A 17,316-nucleotide genomic window follows, 5' to 3' on the forward strand; every position below is an offset into this window, starting at 1 on the left:
GGTTTTGAGCAGGAGAGATGGCTTAGTGGTTAAGAGCACTTGCCGCTCTTACAGAAGACCTGAGCTTGTTCCCAGCGCCCACACGTGGTAGTTCACAACCGTCTGTATTTCCAGTTCCAGGGGTCCAATGTCCTTTTGGCCTCTGTGAGCACCAGACATGCATGTAGTATTACACATACATACATGTAGACAATAAGTAAATCTTTAAAGAGTAAATTAGGTTTTTGCAGTGAGGTAAATTGTGTAAATGATAAGTTGATTTCACTTTCAGTTCTGCAAGAAGGGACAAATGGAATCTCTTTAGTCTTCTGCTCTCTGCTGGCATCCTAATCTAGTTCATCCTAGCTCTTGAGCAATAAGTTCCTACGTCCACTGTGCTCCTTCAGGTTCTCCCCACCATAATCAGTATGATTGTAACGACAACAAAAAGTCTTTAAAACCTTTTCTGTCTGCTATTTTAAGAATTCATTTTTGATTCTCTGCTCACAACCCGTCAGTGCGTATCTTTGTTTTCTGATAAAATCTCAGACTTCATCAGGACGTCTACCAGGTCCTCTCGGTATCTTCGACCTCTCTCCCTTCTTTCTCCTCAGTGCCTGGGGAGGTGCTTCACTTCCCCGGGGCTTTTCCTCACTCCTCACAGGAGAGAACCTCTTCTTTTCAAATGCAGATGTTTTATAAGCATGGGAATTGTGTCCAGCTCACTGTTGATGTTTACTGTTGAGCATAGTTCCCGATGTTCAGTTGGCAGTCCTGGACTTTTTATTGTCTCATGCATATGTGGTTAAGAGAGTAGATGTCGGGGGCTGGAGAGATGGCTCAGAGGTTAAGAGCACTGACTGCTCTTCCAGAGGTCCTGAGTTCAATTCCCAGCAACCACATGGTGGCTCACAACCATCTATAATGAGATCTGGTGCCCTCTTCTGGTGTACAGGCAAACTTGAAGAAAGAACACTGTTTATATAATAAACAAAATAAATCTTTCAAAAAAAAAAAAAAAGAGAGAGTAGATGTCTTAGTGAGGAAGTGGGTTCAGAACGGAGAAGAAGAGCTGGAAGCCGGTGTGGTGGCTGCACACATGATCGCAGCCACCTAGGAAGCAAACAAAGGTGAAGATAGGAAGAGCAGCACACGTTGGAGGCCAGCCTGCGATACAGAGGGAGGGCTGTGGAGAGACGCTGTCTCTAAAACAAAACAACAACAAAGTGAAATAAAGAGGAGATGCTTTCAGGACGTGGCAGTAGAGATAAAGTTTTTAGACATTGTGAGGCAGATGGATTACAGATGAGCACTGGAATTTCTCAGGAAAATGGTAGGACTTGAAGTGAGGAAAACACAAGCCTTTAACCAATGGGATTGGTGCTCCCTTTCCGACAGGAATGAAACAAAGTGACATGAATCTGTGCAGTGTCTTAGTCCCTTGAGAAGCAGTGGGGTCCAGCAGGAAGATATGGGCTCAGGTTTTCTAGGTTTAGACAAGCTATTCACCTGGCTTTTTGTTTTCATTGTTGAGTAAACAAGATAGTCTGTGGCAGTTGGGAGCGGGGTGTTGCTAGGGAGTGTGTGCTGGTGAGTGTTCTGCTACTGGGTTCTGTCCCCAGCCCTGAGGGTGTGTCTTTGAAAGGCCTTATGGGATATTAACTGGTTCCTCTGAGTTCTTGGTTTCTGTCTTCACTTCTGGAGAACATGGAAGTGGGAGGAGAGGCAAGTGGCAGAACTGAATTTGAGCAAGAGGCTTCATTTATGCAGCATGTTGAGTTTGTAGTGACGGTCAGCGCCAGCATTTATACATGAATACAGACACGAGCAAATACTGGTCCAGGGAAAGGGTTTATAAAATAAATATCACTGACTGCCTCATGACGATGTCATGATGTTGGGCTGCAACAAGTATTTATGTAAAGTAATGATATAATATTTTCCATCATTCTTGGGAGTCGGTTTTGTTCTGTAGAACAGAATGAAAACCATTACGTGAGCAGTATCAGGGAGGAGTCTAGTGATAGGCTTGGCTTCTGTTTAGAAGAAAACAGTTTGTAACAGTTGAGCGCAAAGGACTGAGCTCCCCGTCAAAGCTTGTACTCACTTGGGGACTGGATGAGCTGCTAGAGATGTGGTAGGAGAGTCCTTCCCCGGGATTGAGTGATTGGTGACGGCCCCTTTACTAGGAAACTGGGTGATTCTGATGTTTGAATCTGTCTATACACACAATCAACAAAGATTTGAGGGTTGCCTCCCTTTATTTAAAAAGTTGAAGGTTAGTGTTTTGTTTTCTTGTTGGGGTTTTTCCTGCCTGTGTGCTGAGACAGAGAGACTGAGTCTTTGTCATTGGCTTCGATATCCCCATTTTGAATTTGAGAAGCTTCAGCCAGGTGTGGTGATGTAACAAGAGTCGCCGTCCTTACTGTTGGCGAAGGGCACAGTCCATGCCGTGTACCTGGAGAGCCAGCTACAAGACTGTGCTGCCAGTTTGCTTTAGTGCTTCAGGTTTTTGCTGAAGAGCCAGTCTTTCCAGATAAGAGTTATTTGTTTATTTTAGATGTTTGAAATGAACGACCTACCTTCTGTTACCGTGTAAGATCCCAGATGCCACAGCACCAATGGTTTTCATTTGCTTCTCTCTCTCAGGAGCCTGAGTCTGGCTGGAAATTGTCCATGTGCTTGTATCTCCTTTCTGCTGAGTGCTGTTTGTGTTTTTCCCACATCCTCTCAGAAGGTTGTTTTAGTGGCTTACCTGGTTTTATTTATTTATATTTTCTTTCTATCTATCTATCTATCTATCTATCTATCTATCTATCTATCTATCTATCTATCTATCTATCTACCTACCGACTTATCCATCCATCCATCCATCCATCCATCCATCCATCCATCCATCCATCCATCCATCCATCTCATAGCTCTGGCTGTCCTGGAACTCCCTCTGCAGACCAGGCTGGCCTCAAACTCACAGAGATCCGCCTGCCTCTGGTTTCTGAGTGCTGGGATTAAAGGCTGAGCCACCACATTCATCAGTCTTGTTTTATTTCTTATTTGTGTTTTTTTAAAGATTCATTTATTTATTATGTATAGTGTTCTGTCTGCATGTATGCCTGCAGGCCAGAAGAGGAAACCAGATCTCATTACAGATGGTTGTGAGCCACCATGTGGTTGCTGGGAATTGAACTCAGGACCTCTGGAAGAGCAGTCAGTGCTCTTAACCACTGAGCCATCTCTCCAGCTCCCCTTGTTTTATTTTTTAAGAGCAAAGATTGAAGTTTATTTTGGAGCTAGGTTCTTGATTTTGGATTATTTATATGTCGTTACTTAGGCAGTACTCATCTCCTGTGACAAGGTGGTGAATACATGGGCTTTGGAGAGAACTCTCACCTGCATCAGGAGATGAAAAACCTTTTATTCACCTCTGAATTCTGAAAGCATTTTAATTTTTTTATTTCCTGCCTCTGCCTCTTGGGTGCTGATGTTACAGACAGGTACCACTTGCCTACCTTGAAGTTAAATTCTTAAGCACAAGCTTCAAGGGGACTGGGCCACCTTTTGGAAAGCTTGGTCAGAAGTTCATGTAGTTCTGGGTTAGTATGAGGTTAATAACATCACAGGAATGTTGGGTTGGTGCTTAGGATATTGAAGCAGATGAAAATTAGACATTTGTTCATAATGAATTTATTCAGCAGATATTTATTACTACGTATTATATTATAGATGCCTTGCTAAATGTTGGACCGGCTACAAATAAATCATAGCCTGTACACTGACCTCTTGTATTATTAGAGCACTATAAGAAACAATGGTTTATCTTTCTCAAAAAAGCAAAACTAAAAAACAAAAACAAAAATCAAAAGAACTACCACCAACAAAACAATGGCGTTATTAGGTTAGAGACTTAGAATTTTTACAACCCACAAATATTTCCTTACTATATCCAAGGAATGTAGAGAATTGGGATCAGATCATACCACTAAACAAGCTGTATCCTGAGACGAGAGGAGTGAAGAAAAAATGCCTGGGAGTCTTCCTTTGCCCTCAGGTTTTAGGAGGAATGTTTTGTCTGAGTCACCCGTTGTTTTTAAAAATTCTGGTTTTGGCTTTTCCAAAAAGGTGGGATTAGTGAGTGTAATGAGGCAGTTGGGTACCTGGGCACTTTATGAATGAACCCCCTTTTCCAGAGCTGGTGAACTTGGTCAGAGGTTGTTCTCCACCCTGTTTTTGCTTTCTCAACTGGGACTGTTAACCACAGAGGAATGGAATGTTGGCGTGGTGCCAGGCTATCAGGTCGGGGACATAGTTTCTGCTAAAGTCAAGTCTGAAAGAAGGGATTTTTTTTTTTTTTTCCCTCAGATAAACTTACCTGGCACCCATCTCTCCTGGGAGGAGAAAAGCATTTGTGGGTCTGCCTGTTTCCTGAGTTCCTGAAGTTACTTTTGTTTGAGCCTTTGGCCTCTCTACTCAGATGTGCAGAATAGCTTGTTGTTTTATTTTGAGTAGTTTCAGCCTTCACTTGACTCTTCTGTTTTCTCAACTGGCATGAGAATATTAGTCAACCCTGAGATCATCCGCTGCGTGGTATTCATTTGTCTCATGAATATCTGCAAAGGGCCAGTGTGCCATGTACTGCGTCTAGTGATTCACCCTGGTGATACCTATGAAAATCAAAGGTTAGACAGAGAGTGATGAAATTAACCTCGGAGGAAAGCCAGGGCACGGTGGCACATGCCTGTAATATTAGCATTCAAGAGGCTGAGGCAGGAGGATTGCTACAAGTTTTAAGTTAGCTTGAGCAACATAACGAACGAGGCATTGTCTTCAAAAATAAAACTAAAACCCCTTGGTAATAAATATGTTTCAGGAAGAAAATGAACATGGTGCCATGTTAGGGGACATTGCAGCTTGGGGAGCCTTGTAGGATCGCGGTCTGCTGCCTCCTTTCTTTAGACTGGGGGCAACCTTGGCACTGGGGTGGGTATAGAGTACTTGCCTAGTATATACAGGCCCTGGGCCTGATACCTAGTGCCTCCCTCCATGAATGAATGAACGAATGAATGAATAAATAAATAAATGGGGGGAAGCCTTGTGCCGAGTGGTTAGTGGTTATTGTAGGCATTAAGACATTATTGTTAATGAGGAAATTGTGATTCTTCATAAATAACTTTAAACTCCTTTGTTTGGAAATTCAACTGTAATGAAGGAACCAGAATAGTTTACCATTTGGGTAAGGAGCTGTTGACATCAGGCTGTCATGATGCTCTTCTGGTCACTTGAGCCCTGTACGCTTATCTCCTTTTCAGGTCGAAGCCTGGATTTTGATCTGTGTTGTGCTCACATCCCGCTGCCTGAGAGTACTTGATGACCCCATGACCCTGGACATGGATGCTGTCCTGTCGGATTTTGTCCGTTCCACAGGTGCAGAGCCAGGGCTGGCCCGAGATCTTCTGGAAGGTAAGGAGAGCGTGAGAAAGGGGAAGCAAAATTTCATATTTACTATTGGGGTGACTTGGAATATTTAAGATGATCAGAAAATATTTCTGAGTACCGTAGGCCCTCCATTTTAGTTGCTTCTAATTATCTGCTTTGTGTGACCCACTCTAGTTTTAAAACCCAAAATCCCCTCTTCACCTTGTATGTACTGGAGACCTTTCTTCATCATGAGTTTATATTCAGGTAATCCAAGGAGAAAGTTAGATCAACTCACTAAAATCATAATCATAAGGAAAACACCTGATCTTGACCTCTAACCCCTACATGTTTGTACATACACACCACACACATGCTTTAGCCTCTATACCCACTTGTATGGCCACACCACACATATGCCACACACGTGTCCAACAACACACTCAAAATTAAGATGAAAATGAAGCCATCGTCTTATAACGTGGTCAGTGTCTGTGCCGTGTGCCCAGCATACACAAGGTTCTTGAGAGGTAGTCTCTCAACTGCCATGTTAGAACTTTGAAAACTGAGGTTCGGGGAAGTTACAGACGATTTGAACCTTGACAGTCTTTTAGAATGTGGCTCTTAATGATTATGTTACAAATGACTTCTTGTATGTTATAAACACTTACGTTATTAAAAAAAATGCTGAGAGTGCTGTGAAGGTGAAGCTGGAGATCTAGAGTACAGGAATGCCTTTCAGGAAGGCACAGCAGGGAAATAGCTTACAATACGACCCTGGGAGGGGAGAGAGTGGCGTGGTGTGGAAACCAACAGTGAGAGAGATGGAAAGTGGGGTACAAGAGTGACGGGGGGGGGTGGTTAGGTGCATAAGAAGTGGAATATGGGGGCCCTGGTTGGCCATAGTAAGGAATTTGTACCCTAAGTTCACTGGAAGTGAAGTTTTGAATAGAGTAGTTTTTAGAGTTTCAGTGTTTAGTCTATCCCAATGGGACTATATTGGAGGTGGCCAGTGGTAAAAACAGGTAAGAATACGGTCATAATCCGGGTGAGAGATGATGGTGACTTGGACCAGTGTGGGTGAGAGGGAGAGAAGTTGATGGACTTAGATATGAATTAGCAGCTGGAGAGAAGGCCCAGTAGTTAAGAGAATTTGCGAGAACCAGTGCTCTCATGGTGGCTCCTAACTCGATGCAACTCTAGTTGGCTTCCTTGGACACCAGGCAGGCATGTAATACACATACATACATGCAGACAAAGCATTCATACACATAAAATAAAAAATTAGTGAATTTTTAAAAAGGTACAATTTAGCCGGGCGGTGGTGGTGCACGCCTCTAATCCCAGCACTTGGGAGGCAGAGCCAGGTGGATCTCTGCGAGTTCCAGGTCAGCTTTGTCTACAGAGTGAGTTCCAGGACAGGCACCAAAACTACACAGAGAAACCCTGTCTCAAAAACAAACAAACAATCAAAAACAACAAAAAACAAAAGTACAATTTAGAAAGGAAATCCAAGAACTTTTGTTGTTGTTGTCTCTTTCTCTCTTGTGTTATTTTCTTTAAAAGTTAACTCTTCCCTAGCATGATGTCATAGAATCACAACACTCAGGAGGAGAAGCAGGTGGATCTCTGTGAATTTAAGACTAGCCTGTTTCAAAAACAAAACAACAGAAAGTTAACTTTGGTTGTGTACAAAGACTAATTAGAAGGAAGCAGAGAGACTCATTTAGAAAGTCTTGTTAGAGTCTCCCTTTGAAAATACCAGAGACAGCGGGCGGTGGTGGCGCACGCCTTTAATCCCAGCACTCGGGAGGCAGAGGCAGGCGGATTTCTGTGAGTTCGAGGCCAGCCTGGTCTCCAAAGCGAGTTCCAGGAAAGGTGCCAAGCTACACAGAGAAACCCTGTCTCGAAAAACCAAAAAAAAAAAATAAAAGAAAAAAGAAAATACCAGAGACTAGGTAAGCAGTGTGAAGACTTGATCAGGGCAGAGGCAATTCAAACAGACAAGAAGGAAGGGATCTGAGAGAGATTTAAACAACCTTGAGGATTAGCTGGATGGGGAGGGAGAAGAGAAGTGGGGTACTACTGATTTAGGGGTCCCGTGAGGAAGAGAGGTACGCGTTTTGGAGAGAAGATGTCTGTGCTGGACATGCTTAGTGTTAAGAGGGCCTGGTGGATTTAAGGAGCTTTCCTGACAGTTGGAAATCCACATCTAGTTCTCAAAACAGGCTGTATGTTAATAAATGAACTGATTTAGGGGAAATACTCTCCATTTATTCAGCAAATATTTACTGAGTCTCTGCTAGATGCTAGGTTTTGTTCTGGATGCTTGTACCAAGCAAAAGTCCCTACCTTACTGTTGTGGTGGGAAAGAGTCAATAAACAAGTGTGGTAACTATATACATTATAAAGTATGTCCTAGGGATTGGATTGTTGTGGACAATGATGAGCATTGATGAAGTGCATGTGATTTGAACCTGGGCAGTCAGGGTAGGACTTACTAAGAGTGTGATATTTGAGCAGGTAGCTGAAGTTTACAAAGATTCACCTATGTAGATATACAGAGAAGAGTCTCCTATACAGTGAGACTTGTCGGTGGGGAGGCCTGGTGGGAGGAACAGCGGGGAGGCTAGAACAGAGTGAAGAAAGGGAGTTGAAGAGGGTTCGAGTCAGGTCTGCAAGCAGGAGTAGTTCGTGAGCTTAACTGGAGGGTTAGAATGAAGACCACCGCAGCAGCACTAAATGCACTGGACCCTGCACGTCAAGAGTGGTGTGTGCTGTCCGCTCACTCGACCTTCAGAACAGCACTGTGCGGCAGGTCAGGCATAGCGTCGCATGACTTTTCTATCCATCCCTGAGAGATGGAAAAAGAACAGATCATAGAAACAAAAGTCTTTGTCTTCTCAGCAGTTGTTAGATGCTTGTCTATCCTTGGGCAGAGGAGACCTTATGAACTTCATTGACCTCATTACCATATCCCTACCGAGGGGGGATTAAAAAAAAGATTGGTCTTATTTTATGTGTACGTGTGAGTGCCTGACGTGTGTGTGTGTGTGTGTGTGTGTGTGTGTGTGTGTGTGTGTGTGTGTGTGTGTATGTATGTGTACTATGTGCATGCCTAGTATCCAAGAAGGCCAGAAGAGGGTTTCAGATGACAATGATCACATCCAACCTGGAAGAAACGGCCACACAGCACACTAGTATTACTGTCTACACTTTGATAAGTAAGTCAGTTACAGCACAGGGAAGAAGAGGAAATAGGAGAGGACACAGACAGCCTTGAAGAGCGGGCAGCGGAGCCTTCTAGAGAGTGAAGATTTTGAACACAGAACTAGAATGATCAGAAAAAGGAGCCTTCTGGGGTTCCTTGGGTAGACTTGGGGTTAGGACACAGGAGGTGAGTTCAGCTGAGGCTGCAGCAGCTGGGGCACCACAAGTGAGGGACAACAGTTAGTCAGCGTGGCTAAGAGTGTAGCTGGAGAGACCAGGGGTTGTTCAGGCAGAGCTGTCTTCAAGAGGGGGCAGTGCCGCTGCCCGCGGGGCTGGGCTCTCTAGAAACTTCACTGACGACGCACGCATACTTCGTATGCACGTCAGGTGACTTGAGACATCCTCTTGTCCACCTCAGCCCCTGAGCCTGGGACAGACGGACTGACTTTGAGCAGGTGGTGCCGCTCCTGTAAGTTTTGTCTCCCTTGTCTGTAAAAGGAGATCGTTCTAGGTGACTCAATCCCTGAAGGCCTTGAGTGTAGACACAGTTTCTACCGTTAGATAGCTTACGTAGGAAATAGGGGATAAAGAAAATTAAAGTGGTAGGATAAAAAAGTTAAAAGAGAATTGTAGTGTGCATTAGTATGTTCTTACTAGATTGGTTTGTTTGTTTCTTTATTTTGGTTTTTTGAGACAAGGTTTTTCTGTGTAGGTCTGGCTGTCCTGTCTAGACCAGGCTGGCCTTGAACTCAGAGATCCACCTGGCTCTGCCTACTGAGTGCTGAGATTAAAGGCGTGCACCACCACTGCCTGGTATTACTAAGTTTACTTTTGATATGAGGTGTTTTGAAACTGAGTCTGAGGTAGCCCAGACTGGCTTCAAACGCTCTGATCCTCTTGCCTCAACAACCCCCCCCCCCCCCCCCCCCCCCCCCCCCCGCCGAGTTCTAGCATTATAAGCTTGTGCTGCCATACTTGGCTTGCTTAGGTGTGCTAGGATGGTTAGAAGGGTCTTCCTATGTCTTTCCCCAGTTTCATAATACTCTGGGTCTATCATGTTTTGTTTTGTTTTTTCTCCTGTTAGGAAAGAACTGGGATGTGAGTGCTGCCCTCAGTGATTTTGAACAGCTACGCCAAGTTCATGCTGGGAACCTGTCCCCACCCTTTAGTGGAGGGAGTAGTTGCTCTAAGACCCCTGAAAAAGGGTGTTCTGATAGAGAGCCCACTCGCCCTTCTCGACCGATCCTACAGAGACAGGATGACATCATTCAAGGTATTGCTTGAACTGAGGACTAAGCTTTTGCATGTGGATTAGGAAGAGTCTTGGTGTTCCCTTGGAGATGTTTTCATTCCTTACTTTCTTCCCAGCCAAACCCAGCGGGTGCTTTGCCACCCTCTGTACAGTGAGCTGAGGCAGGTCTTGCTTGCTTTCCATCATCACTGGTCAGTACAGGACGAGGACAGCTGCCTAGCGTTAGAGCTCCTGTCCCTTGTGATCCTCACCCGCGTACCTCACGCTGTGCAGACACGTAGTACTGCACTGAAATAGCTCACTCATAGTCTTACATGGTGGGGCGTTGCAGGCACCATGTACTTAAAACAAATGAAATGATTGGGGGGCACAGTTTACATTAGTGTTTTGTTCTCTGGCATATTAAAGTATGACTCTGTAAATTTCTGATAACTATGAATACTAATAAAAGTTGTAGTAAATAATATAGATGTTGATGACACTGTCATTTTCTTTTCTATAATGGAGATCCTTTCTACATCCTCTAAGACCCTAAGGATTACTGGAGTGGTTATTTGGCTAAATCTAGCCTAATGAAAGCCCATTTCTCTTACTTGGTCTTCTTCCCACCAAAAAAATGAACCGGTTACTAAGTGATTGGTTCACACTCATGTTGAAAATGGGAGTCAAAGATAAGGTCATAGAAAAAGGAAAGTCAGGGAAACCTCAGACAAGGTTAGAAAAATTAACACACTTTTGGTACTACTGTAAGTGTCTAGAAAAATGCCATTTTGTATGTTTCCCCATTTGTATTTGGCTTAAGAAAAAATGCTATGAAGTTCAGAAGTAACTGGTTAGGTACAGTTTTTCCTTGACTGGGAACTGTCAAGAGGTAACCACCTTCGTCTGTGGAGAGCTCTCAGAGTGGGTTGCACATATTCTAAGGTGACTCCATTTCTCATTGCAGAAAAACGCCTGTCTAGGGGCATCTCCCACGCCAGTTCCAGCATTGTTTCCCTGGCCCGGTCCCATGTCTCCTCCAATGGTGGGGGTGGGGGGAGCAGTGAGCACCCCCTGGAAATGCCCATCTGTGCCTTCCAGCTTCCAGATCTCACTGTGTACAAAGAAGACTTCCGAAGCTTCATAGAGAGGGACCTCATTGAGCAGTCCATGCTGGTCGCCTTGGAACAGGCAGGTCAGTGGGTGTTTCTTCTTCAGTGATACCTCCTCGAGCCGCATACAGGGGCCAGCCTTCTTCAGTGCCTCTTTTCTAAGTATGTGATCTGATCGCTGTCAAAGATGGGAGTCAGTCAGATACGTGTGTGGGGAGGGCCAGGAATCAACATTAGACACTCTGGAAAATTCCTACTTATTAGAAGGGAAACCAGATATGTGTGTAATTGATACCCAAAAATCAATGTCTGAACAAACATGACTGATTATAATTGGCTGTGGAGCACTTGCAAACACAGGGGACCAAGACTGTAGATGATGCATCTGAAAGTCACATCTATTCATATGACTCTTTTCCCCAGATTTGTTCACTTTTACCATGGTGCTAATCTCATCATTCCAGAGACAAGCAGACAGATCTCTTAAGAGTTTGAGGCCAGTCTGGTCTACATGGTCTACACAGCAAGCTCCAGGACAGCCACAGCTACATAGTGAAACCCTATCTCAAAAAAGGAAAAAAAATCCCCGTGAGGGGCTAGAGAGGCGGCTCAGCACTTAAGGGCACTTGCTTTTCCAGAGGACAAGGTTTTGTTTCCAGTACACACATGTCAGCTCACAGCTGTCCATAACTCCAGTTCCAGGAGATCCAGTGCCCTCTTCTGACCTCTGAGGGCACCAGGCATTCATGTGGGACATAGACATCCATGCAGATAAAACACTCATACACATAACATAAATAAATAGAAAATATTTTTTTAAGTTCTAATGGAAGGAAGATTGGAAGTTGGAAGTGGGGGCATGCATGGAAAGGGAGCTTTTTTATTTTATATCCATCTGTATTAACTATAACTCTTTTTAGAAGTTAGCAAGTTACTTTGGCTAGTGAAATTATAAGCCTTTTTCCCTGTGTGTAGCCTTTTTAATTGCTCAAGAAAACAAAATTGTAGGTGCCATTTGTAAATAGTCCCCTTCTTTCTGTAAAGAGTGGATTGGCAGTTGTGAGGTGCTGTTGACAAGTGAGTCTAATTTACTGGTGTTTCATGTACTTTTTCTTTGCTTATAAATTTAAAGTTCCAGCACACAACTGCCGAGTACTGTCCCAGATGTAAACGACACAGACATAAACCTTGAGTAGTTTCTCTTCTGGTGGTGACTCAGTTAAGCTGTGCTTTGCTGCTGCTGTGTTTACCGGTCCTCCTACCAGAGTGAAGGGCACAGAGTCAAACAAAGTAGATGATGGTGTCAGCCTGGGCACTGTTGGCTTTGGTGCCAGATAATTCTTTGTTGTACACGCTGCCTCGAGCTCTGGTCTCTGTGTACTAGATGCTAGAAGTATGTACCCCCCCCCCAGTTGGACAGACAGACATCTCATCATACATTGTCTAATGATCCCATGAGACAAAACTGTCCTTCCTAAAGACCACTGATCTAACCAGTCAGACGCGACAGATTCTAACTGTGAATAAAGAAGATATAGAGAGTCACAGAGGCTGGGCTTAATGTTGTATTCCTATAATCCGAGTACTAAGGATAATAGAGTCAGATGTATCAAGGCCAGCATCAGCCACATAGTGAGTTTAAAGGTCAGTCTCAGCTACATGAGACCATGTTTCAAAATAATAATAACAACAACAACAACAATAACAATACAGAGCATGTAGGATCTCTATTGGGAGGCTGAGGCAGAAGGATCATGAGTTCAAAGCCAGCCTGGTCTGTGTAGAAAGGGGAAAAAGTGGTTGTGTTCCGGGTTGTCTTCCTAATGTGCTTCTCTCCTTTCTCCCACGGCGGTGTCGGTAGGGCGTTTGAATTGGTGGGTCAGCGTGGATTCCATCTGTCAGAGGCTGCTCCCCTTAGCAACTACTGGAGATGGGAACTGCCTCCTGCATGCAGCCTCTCTTGGTGAGTCTTGAAAATGGCGCTGCCTCCCCTGCGGAAAGAAAGCAATTGAGTCACGTATCGTGTGTAGGATTTCATCTCTCCACACTTCATCTCAGGTGAAGTGATGGGTCACAGCAAGACTTAGGGAGATGGAGAGCCTTGACTTGGCTTACTGCCTGGAGAAATTGGAGAGCACTGGGTTAGGTTAGTTCAGCTCACTCGGAGCTGAGCCCTAGGAGCAGTCAGCAGAGGAAGCAAAGCTTGTGTGGCTGTGTGCATATGTGGTGGGAAATTACACTTAGCTGTCCTTCCAGTTGGTCTTTGTGGTGCTTGCTTTGAACTAGTGAGCCTACTCACAACTCCATACATTGGTTCTTAGCTTCAGAAGGGGTCGCCATTCTCTAGCCATTTCATGAGCTCTGGTACTGATGGCCGTGTGGTGCCAGACCAGTCTTACTAACTGTTGTAGTTTGGTTTGTTAGATTTGCTGAGGAGTGAGGGCTTCCTCTCAGGAATTCGGGGAATATACTAAATCCCCCATCCTTTTTTGAGGCCCCGGCTTTGATCCCTGTCACCACAAAACAAAGGCTGGCTTAGTAAGTGGAGCTGAATCAAGCTGAAGTGCCTGTTGCTTGCTCTCTCCCCGTAGGGATGTGGGGTTTCCACGACAGAGACCTGGTGCTGCGGAAAGCGCTGTACGCACTGATGGAGAAGGGTGTCGAGAAGGAGGCGCTGAGGAGGCGCTGGAGGTGGCAGCAGACACAGCAGAATAAAGAGGTGGGTGAGCTGAGGGCAAGCTTCGCCTTGCTTCCAGAGGCTCCTAGTGCTGAAGGCTGCATCTCCTGTGGACTCCTGAAAACCTCTGGACTGCAGCTCACGCTGCCTTCCGTCAGCTAAGACTGGAAATGGAGGCCTCTGTCTGCCACAGAAACCTGTGGTTTCTAACAGCCAGCCTGGTACAGAGGCTCAGGGGTTCTTAGTGGAGGGGGTTTGTTTTGTTTTATTGTTTTAGTGAGCTAGGACAGTTTCATAGGGTTTTTGTAGTTTGTTTTTATTATAAGGCTAGATCATTCATTCATTCATTGGGGGGGGGGGGGGGTGCGTGCATTACTTCAGTGTGTGTCTGAGCGTCAGAGGACAGCTTGGAGGACCAGTGTGGGTTCCAGGGACCGAAACTCAGGTCATCAAGCTGGGTGGCAAGTGCCTTTATCTCTGAGCTCTCTCTCTCACCTTCCCTAGAGGAGTTTTGAGTCCCTCCCCTCCCCTCCCTTGTACTTCCCTTCTCACCTCCCCCTTCTTCTTCCCCTCCCCCTCTCCTCAGACAGGCTCGGACCCTGTAACCCAGGCTAACCTGGAACTCACTGCATGGTCCAGGCTGGCACTGAATTGGCAGCAATCCTTCTGCCTCAGCTCCCCAGTGCTGGGATGTGGGTGAATCCCTACTGCCAGTGTTCGTTCGTTCGTTCGTTCGTTCGTTCGTTCGTTCGTTCGTTCGTTCGTTCGTTCATTCATTCATTTATGACATGTACATGCCATGCCACACATGTGGAAGTCAGAGACAACTTGTGTGAAGCACTTTCTTCCACAGCGTGGGATCTGGAGAACGAGCAGGGTCAGGCTTGGTGGCAGGCACCTACTTGCCAACCATGTTTTTAGTTCTTGTGTAAATGCCTAAATGTTTTTAATATTCTACCACTTTGCTTTTCTTATACTTAGCTTTGGTTTGATTAAAAGATGTTAAAAAGATACGGGGCTGGAGAGATGGCTCAGAGGTTAAGAACACTGGTTGTTCTCCCAGAGGTCCTGAGTTCAATTCCCAGCAACCACATGGTGGCTCACAACCATCTGTAATGGGATCTGGTGCCCTCTTCTGACCTGCAGGTGTACATGCAGGCAGAATACTGTATACATAATAAAATAAATCTTTAATTAAAAAAAAAATGTAAAAAGATACTTGTTAAATTACATTTAAATATTACTTTAGGGGTTTGGCCGGTACTGTGATTGATTACTTTTATGTAAGAAAGTAATGATGGGTTTTTATGTTCCATCTCCACACCAGGAATTGGGAAATCTACAGCTGTTTTCTTAGTTTTGGTTGAAAAGTTTCACTGAAAGGCAGCCTTGCCTGTTTGGTATGTTGTGGTTGTAGCTGTTCTCCTGGTTCAGTCACAGAGTACAGAGTGACATGTGGTCCGCAGAGCCGATGTGTTTCCTGTGTGGTTCTCTCTAGAAGGAGTTGACTGGTTCTTCGCAGAATGACATTGTACATAAAGTGACAGGCTTCCTGTTTCCTGAGTTCTCTCTGTGTCTGCCATGTCAGTATGCCTTGATTTCACGTGTAGCCGGGTTTGGTTTTTTATTTTATGTATATATGTGTTTGCACATGTACATGTGCGTGACAACGCCTTTGCACGACAGGAGAAGGTGTTGGTCCTCCTGGAACCGGAGTTGCAGGCAGTAGTGAGCAGTAGTGAGCTGCCCAGTGTGGGTCCTGGGAACTGGACCTGATCCTCTCCAAGGACAGCAAGTGCTCTTAACTGCTGGGCCGACTGTGTAGTTCCCGGCTTTGGGTGTTTTGTTTTGTTTGGCCATACCTTGACTAGTTACTTCTGGTATTAGATATGGGAATATCTTTCAGAGGCTTTCTTGTCTTCTCCCATCCCCAGTTTTCATTGTTCCATTTTAACTAAAATACAGTTTTATGTCATTTTGGGGCTCAGTGTTTCCTGTTATAGCTCTTGCCACATAAGCATGAGCACCAAAGTTCAGATTCCAGAACTTATGAAAGCTGCACAGGTCTGGTGGTTTCCTGTAATCTCAGCTTGGGAGACAAGAGATGGGATCCTGGGCAGCTGGTGGGGGCAGCTAGATTTGCTGGGCTTGCCAAGCTGCAGGTTTGGTAAGATTCTGTCTCCACAATAAAGAAATCAATCAAGGAAGACACTTGACATCAACTTAAGGCCTCCATATAGGTGTATGCACATCCACACATACAAGTGTGCTCATACATACAAGTGGGTACACACACACACACACACACACACACACACACACACAACACACACACTGTGTTGTGTTTCTTTAAAGCACAGAACCCATTTGAAAGCCAGGTGTTTCAAGTAGGATGATGCAGAATGGTCTGAGGACTGGAGAAAACCTCAGTGGTTAGGAACATCTGCTGCTCTTACAGAGGATAGGAATTTGATTCCCATCTCCCATATCGGGTGGCTCACAACTACTTGTAACTCCAGCTCCAGAGGATCTGATGCCCTCTTCTGGCCTCCCCTGAGCTTAATCTAAGCTGGCCTAGAGTTTGGAATTCAAACCAGTTAGTAGTCAGCTCTGCCTCCGTTGCTGAGTATAGATCGTAGCAGAACTTCACCTTTGACTGTTCCATGAGCAGGAAAAGACCTCAGCAGAGATGGCAGCAGCTATTAAGTGGAAATGACAGCAAAAGTGAGTAAGTGTGCTCAGTTCTGATTGTTCAATCTATTTCAGTGACTTCAGAGACAGCTTAGATTCTGAAAGTGTCTACCCAGGAGGACCAGAAGTACCTAAGTTCTTTCCTGTGTTTCCTGCTCGTCCTTCTGGGCATGTGTACAGAGAGTAGGGGCTGGGGAAGGAGCAAGCCCTTACTCCTGTGGTTTGCACAATGAAAGTCTCATACTGGACATGAATCATACATGATTGTCTTGCTTGAACTTTGATGACCCCATCCCTTACCTTTGGAGCAGGAAGGAGACAAGGTGATGGCCTGAGATGCTTTGAGTTTTATGATACCAAACTCAAATTAAATTAGTTCTTAGTTCCTGGGCCTCCTTGTTTTGTGTTGAAATTGATGGTAAACTTGTTGGGAGTGTCTGCCACCTAGTGGTTGTATGTATTAAAACAGGAAACAGGGGGGCTGGAGAGGTAACTCAGCTTTTAAGTGTCCTTGTTCTTGTAGAGGCGCTCTGATGGCCCACAGCTGTCCATAATTCCAGTTCCAGGGGAACCAGTGCCCTCTTCTGACCTCATTGGGCACCAGCAAGCATTGGTGCACATACATACGTGCAGACAAAATACTCAACATGCGTAAAATAAAATTAATCTTAAAAAAAAAAAAAGCCAGGCAGTGTGGCACACACCTTTAATTTTAGTACTTGGGAGGCAGAGGCAGGCAGATCTCTGAGTTCAAGGCCAGCCTGGTCTATAGAGTGAGTTCCAGGCCAGCCAGGGCTCCACAGAGAAACCCTGTCCCAGAAAGCCCAAAGCACCAGGAATAGGTGGCGGGAGAGGAGGAATGAGAGGCAGGTCTCCTGGGCGTGTGTCAGAACAACACGAGCATTCCGTGGGTGACTTCTGCATTGTCCTTGTATTTTTACCCGAGGTCCGCGGTAGGTTTTACAAATGGCAAACTGCTTTGCCTTTTTATGGAAGTAAAGTAT

The 17,316-nt window shown here is 45.0% G+C and overlaps 1 protein-coding gene across 11 annotated transcripts in view; it reads left to right on the forward strand.

Annotated features, from left to right (window-relative positions):
* Positions 1-17,316, forward strand: part of Otud7b (OTU deubiquitinase 7B) — a 61,689-nt gene that overhangs the window by 29,731 nt on the left and 14,642 nt on the right. For 7 of the 11 annotated variants that reach the window (XM_076574600.1, XM_006982566.4, XM_016001126.3 and 4 more), the window contains 5 exons: positions 5,286-5,436; positions 9,686-9,874; positions 10,800-11,027; positions 12,806-12,907; positions 13,536-13,663. In XM_076574600.1, the coding sequence (XP_076430715.1) occupies positions 5,352-5,436; positions 9,686-9,874; positions 10,800-11,027; positions 12,806-12,907; positions 13,536-13,663 (732 nt within the window). In that variant the 5' untranslated portion in view covers positions 5,286-5,351. The remainder of the gene's footprint in view (positions 1-5,285; positions 5,437-9,685; positions 9,875-10,799; positions 11,028-12,805; positions 12,908-13,535; positions 13,664-17,316) is intronic. The other 4 variants (XM_076574603.1, XM_042279534.2, XM_076574601.1 and 1 more) reach the window with 1 other exon arrangement.

Source organism: Peromyscus maniculatus, chromosome 6 (assembly GCF_049852395.1).
Source record: "Peromyscus maniculatus bairdii isolate BWxNUB_F1_BW_parent chromosome 6, HU_Pman_BW_mat_3.1, whole genome shotgun sequence".
Classification (NCBI taxonomy): Eukaryota; Metazoa; Chordata; class Mammalia; order Rodentia; family Cricetidae; genus Peromyscus; species Peromyscus maniculatus.